Source organism: Eupeodes corollae, chromosome 1 (genome assembly GCF_945859685.1).
Source record: "Eupeodes corollae chromosome 1, idEupCoro1.1, whole genome shotgun sequence".
Lineage (NCBI taxonomy): Eukaryota > Metazoa > Arthropoda > Insecta > Diptera > Syrphidae > Eupeodes > Eupeodes corollae.
Genome location: NC_079147.1, coordinates 143,241,495 through 143,256,764, shown reverse-complemented (window position 1 = coordinate 143,256,764; position 15,270 = coordinate 143,241,495). Strand labels below are relative to the sequence as shown.

At 34.3% G+C, this 15,270-nt stretch overlaps 1 protein-coding gene across 1 annotated transcript; it reads right to left on the bottom strand.

Annotated features, from left to right (window-relative positions):
- Window positions 1-344: 344 nt before the first annotated feature.
- On the bottom strand, window positions 345-14,863 carry LOC129941093 (protein takeout). The gene is made up of 4 exons (XM_056049638.1): window positions 14,097-14,863; window positions 1,084-1,324; window positions 827-1,013; window positions 345-763 (listed from the first exon to the last, which is right to left on the bottom strand). Exons 1-4 carry the CDS (start codon window positions 14,215-14,217, stop codon window positions 521-523), a joined length of 792 nt encoding a protein of 263 aa, XP_055905613.1. The 5' UTR covers window positions 14,218-14,863; the 3' UTR covers window positions 345-520.
- Between the last annotated feature and the right edge of the window lie 407 nt (window positions 14,864-15,270).

Genomic DNA, 15,270 nt, shown 5'->3' with positions numbered 1-15,270 from the left:
TGGGTTGTCAGCAGTGAATCCGTCCGTATCTGAGGCTTGCTGGTGCTTCGCAACTTATAAAAAAATGTGTAATGTTATTAAAGGGCAGATACAACTTCCAAAATTGTTATAAAGCTTTTTTTCAGCAGAGAACCAATCCATTAGGGAAACCAGTCGAATTCAATTTTTCCCAAGTAAAAGTAAGAACATTATTTTTTAAATTTAAAAAATAAACATATACTAAGTTGCTTAGATTTAAAATAAATACGCATTTTGTTGTACGTATAATAAAAATGGTATATTTAGCCATTTTTTATTTTTCAGAATGTTTATCAGTTTCTTAATAAAAATAAATTTATTTCTAACCTTAGATTTAATTTTGAATTTCGTCGCTTATCCTAAGTGCAGATAGAAATATTTACAATAAATATATGCATATGTATGTGTGTGTATAATAAATGGTTAAATTAGGTTAAAAAAATGTTCTAAAAATCACATTGCATATGTATGAAGAAGTATAGGTGGATATTCATTTGAGGCATCACAGTAACCACAATTTGGTTGGAAGTTTCGAGAAGACATTATTCCAAAGGCCAATGAAAATATCAGCTAAACCTTTTTCCAGATCTGGTCTCAATTCCGAAATGATCTCGTTTCCATTTTGATTCAAAAACTGATTAATAGATGTTCCAAGTATTTCGTTGCCATTGAAAAGATTGGTTAGATGAATACGCATGCTTCCGACCAAGAAAGTTACCTTCATCTCTTCAATATGAATGATTTCCTGAAAATTACATAATTGGGTAAATCTCAAAAATAATATCAAATTTTATGCAGAAATACATACCTCAGGAGCATTACGTAAGCTTATTTTCGTATAGACCGCTGTTTTTACATTTTTCAAGGACATATTAACATCGCCATTACCAACTACTGGTAAAAGTAAAATATTTCCCTTCAGATTATATTTAGCTCTAATTCTTAGAATTGGAATTTCCAATTCAAAATTGAACATCTTTTTTTCAAGATCTAAACTATAAAGGTAAAGAATACAAATTTTTTATTAGATGTTATTTTATAAATATTATAAATACTAGACTATACCTTGCTTTACGAACAGTTGCATTCGATGGACCTCTAACGACTAGATTTTGAAATCCACCAGCTAGAATAAGATTTCCACTGCCTTTTGATACGGAAACTGCATCGATGTGCAATGGTTCAAAACTTTGAACTCCAATTTCAGGTACACCTGCTGCAAGGGCTGGAAAACATCCTTGGAAGAGATCACGGAAGCATTTGTTTTCATTGGGATTCAGTCTCGGACAAGTTCTTAACCAATCAGCTGAGAATAGAAATAAAAATGTTTATCATTTATAACACATTATAATTTTATACGCCAAGGATAATTTGTACAAAGTGCATGATTTCAATAATACCTCGAGTTATTTCGACCCATTAAGGATTATCGAGAAAGCTAACTAAATAATCAAGTATGTATACGTGAAAGGTATCCTGACAAGTACTAGCACAACTATTTCAAGTGTTCCTAAACTCTCTACGCTATAAGTGATGATTCGATAGTATTGGCACACATTTTTTAAACATATTTTAAGGATCAATCTCATGAGGAAAGAGAACCTCTAATTGGAATTTTGCTAAAGTAGAACAATCTATAGTTTCCACGTCAAGTTTCACTTAAATATACGTTTTCTTTGCTTCTATTTCAACTTTTTCTTTTCTGTTGCGATTTTAAAATGCTGTCATGGGTCAGAAAGATCTAGTCCATCATCAACCGTAAGCTTGCCCTCAAAGCATCTTGTAAATATAGAATTTTTCAACAGGGACGCTTCAAAAGTAGAGCGACAGGGACAGCAAACGACGCCATATTTCTTGCAGCTCTTTTAACATTTCTCTTCAGTAAGATTTGCCATTTCATGATGGAATTATTACAATTTCGGAGTTAGTGGCCTTAAGAGCACTACGTCCAATTTATGGTCATAATAACTGTCCTTGCATATGAACAACTAAGCGTCTATTGGAAACATTTTATTCCACAGGCACAGTACAAAATTTTAATGTGCCAGTGAGACAAATAAGTGCCCATAGTGCCCAGACGTCTCTCAGACGTCGTTCTCAAGCGTTGGGCATCTCTGTGACGTCGCTGTGGTGAATTTTGCGAAAATATCTTGGTCAACATCCTTACAAGATTAAATTGACGCTAGAACTGAAGCCGCTTAACCACCAGGACCAGAAGCGTCGTAAGTTCGTGAAATGGGCTGAGCAACAGCTTGAAAACGATTTGGATTTTCATCAAAAAATCATCTTCAACGATGAGGCTCATGTTTGGCTGAATGGCTTCATCAATTAACAAAGTCAGGCAGCAAACCACACGTACTCGATGAGTCATCATTGCCTCACGAAAAAATTACTGTTTGCTGTGGGACAGACAAAATTACGGTTTGGTGTGGGTTATGAGCCAGCGGCGGCGGCGTCATTGGGCAATACTTCTACCGTGATGATCAAGACAGGCTCATCCCTGTGAATGGGGATAGCTACCGTCTAAAGATAATAATTGAATATTTTTGGCCCCAATTGGATGATATAGACTTGGAGGACAAGTGGTTCCAATAGTACGGCACCACATTGATGAACTTTGTACTAATGTCAATCGTAAAAGTGCAGCATACTGCAATGGGCAAAAATCCATGTTCAAACTTAAAATGCGAATATATCGCTTAATATGCGTGCCAGAGGGTCAAAAGTCGGCAATTTTTGACCTCCATTATATCTTGATCTAGGAATTATTCCCTTTCCATTAATGTGCCTATCTTTGAATAAGACCAATATTACAATAAGTTATGGGCAAAAATCCATGTTCAAACTTAAAATGCGAATATCTTGCTTAATATGCGTCCCAGAGGGTCAAAAGTCGGCAATTTTCGATTTTCATTATTTCTCGATCTAGACCACCTAGAGGGCTGAAATTTCAGGATTGTGATCTAGGAATCATTTCCTTTCCATTGCTGTACTCATCTTTGAATAAGACCAATTTTGCAACAAGTTATGGGCAAAAATTCAAGTTCAAACCTTAAATGCCAATATCTCGCTTAATATGCGTCCCAGAGGGTCAAAAGTCGGCAATTTTCGATTTCCAATATTTCTCGATCTAGATTTATGCTTGAAAGCCGTCAAAAAATTTGATCAGAATCTGGACTTCTGCAAGTGTCTTATAAGATAAAATTAGTGTGAATCCAATATTTCAAATTTTTGAAAAGGTATTTGAGTCGAAAATCAATTTTTACCAACTTTTGTTAAATTTTTTTAGGTTTTTAATTTTTTGTACAAAAACTGTCACTTAGATTTTTTTCAAAATTTGACTGAATGTTGACAACAATATTTTTTGAAAGATAAAAGTAAATTAAAGCCAATATCTCAAAGTTTTGAAAATATATTTGAGTCGAAAATCAATTTTTACCAACTTGTATTAATTTTTGTTTAGGTTTTTATTTTTTGTAATAAAACTGTCAATTCGATTTTTCTCAACATTTTTCAGAATTTTGAAAACAATATTTCTTATAAGATAAAATAAGTTTGAAGCCTAAATTTCAAGTTTTTGAAAAGATATTTGAATCGATATTCAATTTTTACCAACTTTGAGGAATGTTTTTTTTAGATTTTTATTTTTTATAAAAAAACTGTCAATTCGATTTTTCTCGAAATTTTATCAGGTGTCAAAAACATTATTCTTCGTTGCACAAAGCTGTTTCGGAAATGAAATCATAATGAAGTCGTAAAATTTTGGAGGTGACAAATTTTTTTTTTTTCAGTTATTTTAATTTATAAAAAAAAATCCATTCAACGTTTTTTTTTATAAATTAAAATAACTGAAATAAAAATTTGTCACCTCCAAAATTTTACGACTTGAAAACTTCTTTGATATCACATTACAATATATTATATATAAAATTTAATTCAAGTCTCCAGCGTTTTTGGTTCGTAAGATATTTAGGGTTAACCAAAATTTTACCTTTTTTTCAAACTGCTATGGTAAAAAAACCACCCACGCAATTTTCTTGAGAGCCCTTTCTGCATCTTTCTGCTGTATAACAAAATTTATTTGAAGTCGATATCTCTTCTGGTTCTTGAGCTATGGACGACGAAAAAAACGTCGCGAACGTACGGACGTACGAACGTACAGAACACCTAGAAAGCATTTGAACAATAGTTTACCAGAAGAGATATGGACCGGAATTAAATAGAAATTGAAATATTTAAGGATATTTGCATATGTATCAATGGTTTTCTTTTGGAACTAAGAAAATCCTAAGAAGAGGGATTCAAAAAAATTTATTATATTAGGATACTGTGAAAATATAATATATATATACGATAAAGCTTTTTCAAGTCTTAACAGACACGAATGGATGGAAGAAAAAAATAAATCATTAATTGAGAACAATACATGGAAGATCGTTGATTTACCTAAAGCTAAGAAAACTTTAACTACTAAATGGGTTTTTACTATTAAACATAATGAAAAAGGAAATATATCAAGATATATGGCAGGATTAGTTGCCAGGAGTTGTGCGCAAAGAAACGGTATAGACTTTTAAGAAACTTATTAACCCGTGATGCGATATCATTAAGATCAAGCTTTGAAATTGAAAATGCATAGCGATCATTTAGATGCCACCACAGCGTTTCTACAAGGAAATATATTTACGTGCACCAGACGGTATGAGTATTCCAAAAGGAAAGGTTTTAAAATTGAATAAACCTATTTATGGTCTTAAACAATCGGCTACAAAGTGGAACATCAAACTAAATCAAATTTTTTTAGAGTTTGGGTTAATCAAATTGAAAACAGACCATTGTACTCGTATATACATTTTAAATAAGGATCCAAAATAAATGCTTATTTTAACGGTATATGTAAATGATTTGTTAATTTCATCATCTTATCAACAAATTTAAAATGAAGGAACTTGGAAAAGAAAAACAATTTTTGGGATTACATGTTCAGTACGATTGTGGAAAACAAATTTCAATAAATCAGAAACAATATATTTTAAAATTGTTAGATAAATTCGGAATGAGAAATTGTAATCCAGTTTCTTCTCCAATTGATGTGAATATCAAATTGTCAAAAGGATAGTGTCCGTCGAAAGATACATTTGAGATGATAAAATTTCCCTATCAAGAGCTTATTGGGAGTTTATTATTTGCAGCTCAGTAAACGCTGGTCAGCGGCAAAAAGAATTCTGAGATACTTGAAGGGAAAAATGGACTTAAAATTAACTTGCAAGAATAATAAAATCGAAGATTCCAAAGTAAAAGGCTATTGCGATACTGATTTTGCAAATGACCAAGGTGAAAGAAAATCTGTAAGCGGATATATAATTTTAAAACAAAATGGCCCTATTATCTGGGGATCGAAAAGCAAATAATTGCAATGTCTACCTACGTAGCAGAATACATAGCGATAGACTCAGCTGTCCAGGAAGCTTTATGGATCAAAGGTTTGGAACAAGAAATTTTTAATATACAAACGGAAGCAAAGCATATTTTTTGTCATAATCATGGAGCGGTTCAGCTGGCAATTAATGAAAACTATCATTAGCGAACTAAACATATAGATAGCGATATAGTTTTGGGGCAAAAATACCTCACGCCCAAACGGTCATGCTAAGCAACCTATGTATGTATGTATATTACATCCGGACTTTTGTGAATCAAGTTCCCAAAACGTTTTATCAGCTGTCTGGCTTTGTCGAATATTCGCCTCGAAACTGCGTTTTGACCCTTTTCGACATTTTTGACTTCCCATAGTAATTTTTTTGATTTGAACATTTTAAAATTTCTAGACTTATCGAGGTCCCTACAATCTTTATCATTTATTCTTTCAAAGAGATGTCTTTGTGGATGATTAAGGGTGTCAAAATTAAGCTTGAAGTATCTTAACGAAATGCCCCTTCACATTCGCTGAAATTTATTAAAATAAACATTTTTTAAGTTTCAATATTTTTATATTTTTTCTATAAAAGTAAATCTTTGTTGACATATTATGTATGTACATTAGGGTGGAGCGAAAATGGCAACAAAAAAAATCAAAATTTGCTTGTTCATGTATTTTTAACTGGTGACCCTTTATTAGGACATCATGTATGCAACAAATCAGGAAGCTATGACTAATGAATACCTAATTTTAAAAACTTCTTTGGTCTATTCAGAGTTATTTTAAATCAGTAACCTATAATTTTTCTTTCATTTGCCGCAAATTAATTGAATTCAAAATAAATTTAAGGTCTACAATCGTATTCTTCAATCTATTCAGAGTAATTTTTAATGTTTTTATAAAGTAATGTGTCAGAATCGCTTTGTATGAAGTGTAATTGTACGTATTAAACTATTTTTATATTTAAACCTTTAACTAACTAAGTTAATTCGTTCCACCACTTTTATAAACATTGCTTTGACATCCATTCTTTTAGTAATAAATTCGTTTGCTACTAACTTATTAAAATGCCTAAGACTCGTAAAAATACGCATTGTCAACTTTTTGGTGATCCACAAAAACTGAATAATAATTTGTGATATAATTAAACATTATTTGTGGATTAGAAACCCTTCAATCAAGGAGGCTAGTGAAATAGTTTCCAATGTCGTCACGTCATATACTTTATATGGAATAAAGCATCACTTTCTACCATCAGTCATCAAAAATTTGTTGCAAGGTTGATTTCGTATTATAATATGTATAAAATAAAAAAGCAAGAGTTTTATCAAGATTCTCTGCAAAAGTTGTTTGACATTGCAACATGTAAATGTATTTCAAGAGGATTGTGTAAATGTGAGACAAAAATCAAAAATACTCATTGGAGAAGAACCCTTCTTAAAAGATCAATGAAATGCTCGTAAAATATATTGGATCTGTTGATCAGGTGGCAACCAAGTCTTTGCATCGTAAGGATCTTAGGAAACGAAATTATCAAGAATTTTTAAAAACTACGGCCGATACTCCAATTACTGATGCAGTTGTGGAATATTTGTCTGACAGTACTTCTACTGAAAATGAAGTCAAGGAATTGTTCCCTTAATACCCTGCAAACAAAAGAAAGAAACGCTTCAAATGAGAAACAAACTAAAGAATTTGCCTACAGCTTGCGAACTGGGGTTTCAGATAGATCGGCTGCTATCATAGTAAACGCTGCTATGTTAGATTTAAACCTCATAAGTAGTTAAAATTTATCGAAAGTGATAGATCGGAGTAAATTACGACGAGAGCGTCAAAAAGTCCGTGTAGGTTTACAATGTGAAGCTGCAGGTTTAAGAAAACCTATATCCTCACTTTATTTTGACGGCCGTAAGAACAAAACATTATTCATCGCTAAGACTAACAACATTTTACATTGAAAGACTGTTACTGAAGAACATATATCACTTATATCGGATCCAGATTCAGAATACATACGACACCTTTCAATCGATTCGGGAAAAGCAGTTACTATTAAAAGAAGCATAGTTGACTTTCTAGAAACAAATTTTGAACTTCGTACGTCTTTGGTAGCGATTGGGTGTGATGGCACTGCTGTAAATACAAGACATAAGAACGGAGTCATTGCATTGTTAGAAAAACATTGTCGTCTTTACAATGGTTTGTGTGCTTATTATATGCAAATGAGATACCGCTTCGTCATCTGTTTGCAAGTCTCGATGGAACCACCACCGGCCCTAATAGTTTTTCTGCAAGCAAAATAGTGAATTTTGAAGCAGTATATGCAGCACTTCCGGATGTGGATGCTGACTCCTTAAGCACAGATCAAAAATATTTGCATCAAATGTGATTAGCTATTTCTAGAGGTTTAATTTTGGCCACTTTAGCTAGCGAGGATCCAGGAAAGCTGGAACATTCCCGATGGCTTACTTGTGAAAACAGGATTCTTCGATTATATGTTGGCACAGAAAATCCTTCAGACAACTTCAAAGAACTTGTCATATTTATTGTGAAAGTCTAATAAAAACAAAGCCATCATGTAAAAATTTTCCGCTTCAAATTTTCAACATCCTAAAAAGATCATTGTACTTGCGGGATGACCTTAAGAACATCGTTATAAGAACTAAACAAAGAAATTCATTCTTCGTACACCCAGAAAATTTATTTCTAGCTATGTTGCAGGATGACCAATCACACATAAGAGAGCTAGCTCTCCGAAGATTAATAAAGGCAAGATAACTTAGAAACGGCAATCAAGCTCGTGAGTTTCAACTTCCTAAGCTACAAATAGGTGCATCTAATTACTACGAATTAATAGACTGGTCGAAAGAAAAAGTAACCGAACCACCAAGGACAATGAAATACAGCGATACAGAAATACCGAACATGATTTCTTCAAAGGCCAATTTAATGGCCTATACGACTATTTGTCGTATTAAAATATAATCTTCTAAAAAATTAAAGCTTCGTAAATTTTCTAAAGAAATATGATGTTAGTATTATAGTATATATAGGGTATGTAATTGTCCACAAAAAAACTGTAGTATTCAATTTGTGTGTCCCTTCTTACTTCTGAAACTCGTTGGCCCACTACATAACTCAGAGCCTGCATACCTAGAGAGTAAGCATTGTAGCAAGTTACTTTATCATCTCCAACGATGCTACTCGCTATTGACATGATTTCATTTTTAACTGGAAATGGAGGATGACTTTAGGACAAATTTGACAGCATTGCAATGTCTGTATTATCTTTAATTGTACCTGCCTCCCCAAAAATCTTCTGGTGATGAGAAAATTTCATGACTAGCAGTTAGCCCTAGAACCCATTTGCTAAGTACACTTTCAGTGATTCCACGCCTTAGTGTAAAGCCACTCATACTCTTTATTTTACGCATTAGAGTTTGTTCAATCGTCTGGTCCAACCACGCTCATGTCCAAAATCGGTCAGTTCTTCTCATAGTAAAGTAACCCTCTTGCACAAAGTTTTTAAATTCATCTGGGGCCATCACAGAAGGCAGTTTTATTATGTCCTGCAAATACAAGTGCCATGATTTGGCGTACGAGAAGCGTGATCATATTCTTCCACACAGTTAATATGAGCATTCCAATCTCCAGACAGCTCAGCGTGAATAAAATCTTTAAGCAATGTAATCATATTAAACAACTGAGTCCATAAGGCTGCTGTTGGTCCATTAGATTTGAGTTTGTTAAGATTTTTTTGTAGTTTCTCACTAAGATGGATCAAATGAGGGTTTTGTTTTAGTGCACATAACGAAGGAGACTCATCAGGAAAAATGTTCGTGAGAAATTGGATTTCCTCTAATTCTTGTTGGCTCAAGTCGACTTGTTCCATTATAACATTAGCTAAAGATGTCTGTATTAGTATTAAAACACGAAGTGCTCTAGCAAAAACTTTTTCTTGCATCATCTTTTCAACAGAAACCGGGGCGTATATAGTACTCATATATGTAGAACATTAACAGGTGAAATACACCCAATCTGACTACGCATTTGATAGACGGGACTCAGATGAAGCTGCGGCAACGATTACTTTACTGATTGGTTAAATGAACCGCCATAATCTGGTCACGTGTGGCAAATCGCTGAAATCTCCAACAACTCAGCATCATAGTATGAAGAACAAAACCCTAAGCTTGATATAAGGTTTACCAACTTTTTAGAACCAAGCTTTCTGTATACCCGTGGCATGTGTATAGTGCGTTGGACTGTCATGTGAAAGGTCTTGGGTTCGATCTTTGCCTATGGCACCTAAAGTTTTATTCACGGGTACTGCCTCTTGGGAGGAATTGACAAATTCTCCAAGAGTAATTCTTGGATTCAGCATACAAACTGTAGGTCCCCTCCATCCCTGACAAGATTACTCGGACACAAGAATGGTTGAGAGTTGTAAGTCACTCGGCCCTGGTTCTTTACGGATAGTTGAGCCACCTAATTTTTTATTTTTATTTTTTATTTTTGTATATAAATAAGGCAAGGCTGCTTAGTATTGGAGACATATGATCTGGGACGCACAACTGATATAATGCTATTCCCTATTGCGATGTACTTCCTTTTTCTATTTTCAATGTTGGTTTTCTTTAGTATAAGAGTTTCCAGAAACGTTTTTAAAAATCATCAAGTACAAACACATTAATATCATATTTCCTTAGAAAATTTAATAAGCCTTAATTTTGTAGAAGATTATTTTTTGGTATAGGACAAATAGTTTTCAAGATAAACCCAAAAATCAGAAAAAACCGTATGTTTCTCTTCACTGCCGCTAGAGTTATTTTATACACTAAACAGATACGAAAAAAAAAATCATGGAAACTTTTTTTATAAAATTTAATAAGCTTTAGTTTTGTCGAACAAAATTTTTTGATACGACAAATAGCTTTCGAGATAACCGTGAAAAAATGAAACAAACACCATGTTTTTCTTAAGTGCCGCTAGGGTTCACGTCCGATTCTTGGGAACTTTTTTTGGCTCATCACCAGACAGTAAGTGTGCCAAATTTCAAAACTGTTGGATTTTTTTTGAGGTGAAGACATTTTTTTTCGTTCATTGAATGGACTAGAATTCAAAAGTGAAAAGTAGGGAGTGCACTAAATAAATAATAAATAAGTTTAGTAACCGATGTCGATTAAGCAGAGTCCGTTGAAGCTATAAAAAGAAGAAACAATCTAGTGGAACCATTCAAAGCAGTCCCTCAACATCATCAGGTAAGGGTAATTTACTTGATCTATCACCTGTAGCAAACATTTTCAGCAGTTTCTGCTTGAAACCTATAATACCAGTCTTGTTATCGATAATAATAAAATAAATCGAGCTTTGTTGAAATCAAGAAACAGTTCATCAAACCGAAATGGTGGTATCTTAGTTCATAGTGTACCTATATTTTTATGGAAGACAATTCTTACAGGACCACAATCAATATTCCTGGGTTACATAACTTAAAAAAATTAAATTATATTAAGGATTTGATTTACAAACTATTTTCTGCATTGGATGTTATGGTACTGACACTAGTATGGGTAGGAAAGGACGAACTAGAAATGGAACTAGGTCGACCATTACAGTGGACAATATGTTTAATTCATGCTAACGAATTGCCACTAAGATATCTTTTCGCAAAGTTAAATGGATCTACATCGGGACTTCATGAGTATTTTCTCACAATTGGTAAAGGCTTAACAGATTGTGAAAACACCAATGTTGTTTAATTCTTGCCTGTTATGGGAAATGTACCTGAGATTGACCAAAGAATCGCAGATGAATTAAGCAAATATCAAAAATATAGATGAAAGGTGCCAAGCTATAAAATTAGGTACTTCTCTGCCGGAGATAGTTCAAAACTGCAAGACTTTATACGATTTCTAGTTGTCCATCTAAGAGTAGAAAAGTTTTTGCAGAATACAATGCAGTGCAAGTTTGGTTTCCTGTGAAAAACAAATCGATATTGATAGACGGACCGAATTACGTATTGGAATTGATATGTTTCCCAATATGGCTCCAACAATATTACAAATCGATTTTGTCCCTGACAAAAGTCGCAATAATCTTCGTCAACAAAATTTACATACGTCAGAGATCTTGCACCAAACCGAATATTTAAACCGCCAAATATAAAATTTAACGCCACCAATATAATTTGTTGAAATAAAAGTGAAATACCTTTGCCACCTGTTTAACAAGACTTGTCAGATAAAAAACTTTCATTGCAAGTAAAACAAGAACTTGGAATTAAAGATGTATCAAATCTCTGGTTGAATCAAGCTTCCTCGGTAGTGTGGCGTAGGCTCCAGTGCAGATATGATTACTAGTATATGATTCAACTGGAAATAGAAACCTTTACCCCGAATAGGGTTGAAAGTGTTATCACCAAGGCTAAATCATGGTTCGATTCGAGCTATCCGGTGTTTTAAAACCAACCCAACTGAGGAAATAAAAAACTGAGGAAAAGGGTTAAGCACGCCAACAAGGCCCGCAACTCCCACATTCGAAATACCAAATTTTTGCATGACCGAAAATTACTGCAAAAAATACTGAAATGTCCGAAAGGCAGTAAGAATTTTTGGTCATTCGCAAAAAACATGAGAAATTCTTCCTCGGTGTTTACGCTTGTTAGTGACATTCCTTTAGTTAGCTCTATTGAGAATCCAAACTCGTTTAGAAGCCAATTTTCCGGAAAATCAACCTTACCTAAAGTGCTCCCCTCCCCTGTTCTTGAATGCGTTAATTTTTCTATAGGACCAATCTTTTTTCGTACTCGAACTGTTGAGAGAGTCCTAAAAGATTTAAACATTTATAAATCCGCTGTTTCGGATTGTATCCCCACCATTATTTTGAAGTAAGAGGTGTTCTTCCATGCTAACAAAACCATTGCATAAGCTTTTCCAACTATCCTATTCTTCTAGGCTCGTTTCGATTTGTTAGAAAACTTCATTTGTTCGACCAATCCCAAAAAGAGGCGAATTTACTTCTGCCTCAAATTATCGACCGATAGTACTAACATCCCTGTAGTACCCGTGGCATGATGGTTAGTGCGTTGGACTGTCATGCAAGGGGTCTTGGGTTCAATCCCTGCCTGTGCCACCTTAATTTTAAAAAAATTAATTTTCACGGGTACTGCCTCTTGCGAGGAATTGACAAATCCTTCAAGAGTAATTCTTGTCATGAAAAAGTGCTTTCTCAAAAACTAGCCGTTCGGATTCGGCCTAAAAATTGTAGGTCCCTTCCATTCCTGACAACAGTACTCGCACACAGGAATGGTTGAGAGTTGTAAGTCACTAGGCCCTGGTTCACAACAGACTGTTGCTCCACCCCATTTGATTTGAGTACTAACATCCCTTCCTTTTAAGGTCATGGAAGCGCTGATTAACTATCAGCTTTAAAAAAATCTGAAGGAACGGAAGCTTTTTAATGATCGGAAAAACACTGGTGATCTCATGGTTCATCTCACCGAACAGTGGACAAAATCTTTACATCGTTCTGGAGACAGGAGGATTATTGCACTTGATATTTCAAAGGCATTTGATAAAGTCTAGTATCTTGTTCTATCGAAAATATGTGCTTTTGGTATTGACGAATATCTTCTTCGCTGGATTAGAAATTTTCTTTCGAACCGTTAAATACAAGTTATTGTGGACGGATTCAGTCTGTTGCCCAGGGCTCCGTTTTGTCTCCGAAATTGTTACTTATTTTCTTAAATAACACCTGGCTGTGACTTTTAATCCAATACATTGTTTCGCTGACGATAGCACTCTTAGCTTTTCATATTCGTTTCCAGACTCACAAACTTCCTCTTCGGTTGCGGAACTCCAACGGTAAAATATGATAAGCTCATTTAATTCCGACCTATACAGCATTGTACATTGGGGAATAAAAAAACGTGTCGAATTTCATGCTTCGAAAACCCAATGCTGTCTTGTATCGCTCAAGCGATACGTGCCACTATCTATGAGTAGCACTTGCATCAAGGAAACTGAAAATCTAGACATCCTTGAAATATGCATCAGCAACGACCTTTTGTGGACCCATCACATACGCCATGTCGCCAAAAATGCCGCAAGGTGTCCAGGTTTTTAAGACGATGCAAGAATTTTGTCGCTCCAGCGGACCAGCGGATAGCGACTTCAACTAAATTTTATAAAATCTTCGTTATGCCAACAAAAAATGAAATAACCTCCAAAATACTTAAAAAATCGAATTGACAGATTACAAACTTTAAAAAATGTACTCAAATATCTTTGTAACAATAAAAGATAATGGCTTCAAACCAATTGTATCTTATAAATAAGAATGTTTAAACATTTGGTCAAATTTTGAGAAAAAAAAACGAGTCGATTGTTTTTGACATTTTGCAAGACTTTTTAAACTTATCTACAGACGGGCTCGAATGGGCAGTTCTCGATGTGGATCTTTTCTTACTTCAAAATAAGTATACCTTCTATAAATGTAGTTTTAGTCAAAGACTTTAAGTTAAACTTCGTCATTTCAAGTAATTCATATAAAAATATGTTCATAAAGAATAAAAACGCAAATTACTTTAAAGCTTCTGTCAGAAGCTGCAAAGACCAAAAACCTATCAAAATTGGCTATACTTATAGTTAGATCTTACGTTTTTCTTGAAATTGTGGTGCATTATTGATGATTTCTCTGCCAGCTGCAGAAGCAAGCGTTAAAAAGCTAAACAACAACAACAAAACCATCCCAAGGATGCTGCAACTAGTGTATTTCATGTTACAAAATAAACAAAAACAAAAACACAGACAATTCACAAAACTTTCACTTTATACGAGTAACAAGGAATTTTTTAAAATAACTATGATTGAGATTTCGTCGTGTATCTTTTATCTTGTGAATCACAAACGCAAATTTCACTGGAAATTGTTTTTCAGGAAATAATAATTGCGTAACGGCTTGAACGGCTTGTTTGTTTTTTTTTGTTGTTTTTCTTGCGCCTTCGTCGTTTTACACAAATTGTTTTCGAAAATCACTTGTATACGAGTCTTTCATTTGGGATGGCGGAAAAAGTTATAAACTTCCAATGCGATCAAAACGAAACTATTAATTTGCGACCGAATGCTTTGGAGAGCCGAAATGAAGTGCGAAGTCTATGGTAGCTTAAAGTCCCACAAACAAGTGGCCTAAGCTATACAGCCTAGCAAAAGACTTGAAAACCAAAAAACCTTAGGTTACAACAATACAACAAGTTGGTAGTTTGCATCAGATTCATCAGCTTATGCATGGAATTCATCATCAAGTAACATTGCATCTATTGGCGTTAGACGCTAGACAAACATAGGTACGCGAGGCTAGCGATGATGATGGTAAGCTAAGCAGTCGAGTCTTAAGCCAACGAACTAGTTTGGCTAAATTAACTTGAAGTCTTGAAGGCAGTCAAGTTTTCTTGTTTTGGAAGGAGCGTAGAGCTCCGAAAGCCACTTCACTTCGTTGAATCGATATCTTTTACCGCCACGCGTAGTGCCCAATACAATTTTATATCGATTTAGGTTTCTTAATTTTCATTTTGTTGTCTTTTGTTAACATCTTTCTTTCTGCATTCAATAAGTTAAAGTCGAATAATTGCAAAATTAAAGCGACTTTTGACAAAAAAAAGCTTTGTTTGACGTTAAAATGCAAGTTTAGATTGTTATGTGGTTTTTGTTGCTTTTAAAAATTAATGTTCTATTTCGGTTAAGGTTTAGTGCGCCACGCTAGCGCTACTGCTGGCCCTCCGCTCACTCTGATGTTGACGCTGCCCCTGGTGTAAGAAAGAAAGATATGCCTGG

Coding starts and splice junctions, on each gene's coding strand:
- LOC129941093 (XM_056049638.1), bottom strand. CDS start 14,217: ATGAAATACACTAGTTGCAGCATCCTTGGGATGGTTTTGTTGTTGTTG. Junction 1,014..1,083: donor GCAACTGTTCGTAAAGCAAG/GTATAGTCTAGT, acceptor TTACCTTTATAG/TTTAGATCTTGAAAAAAAGA. Junction 764..826: donor GCTTACGTAATGCTCCTGAG/GTATGTATTTCT, acceptor TGTAATTTTCAG/GAAATCATTCATATTGAAGA.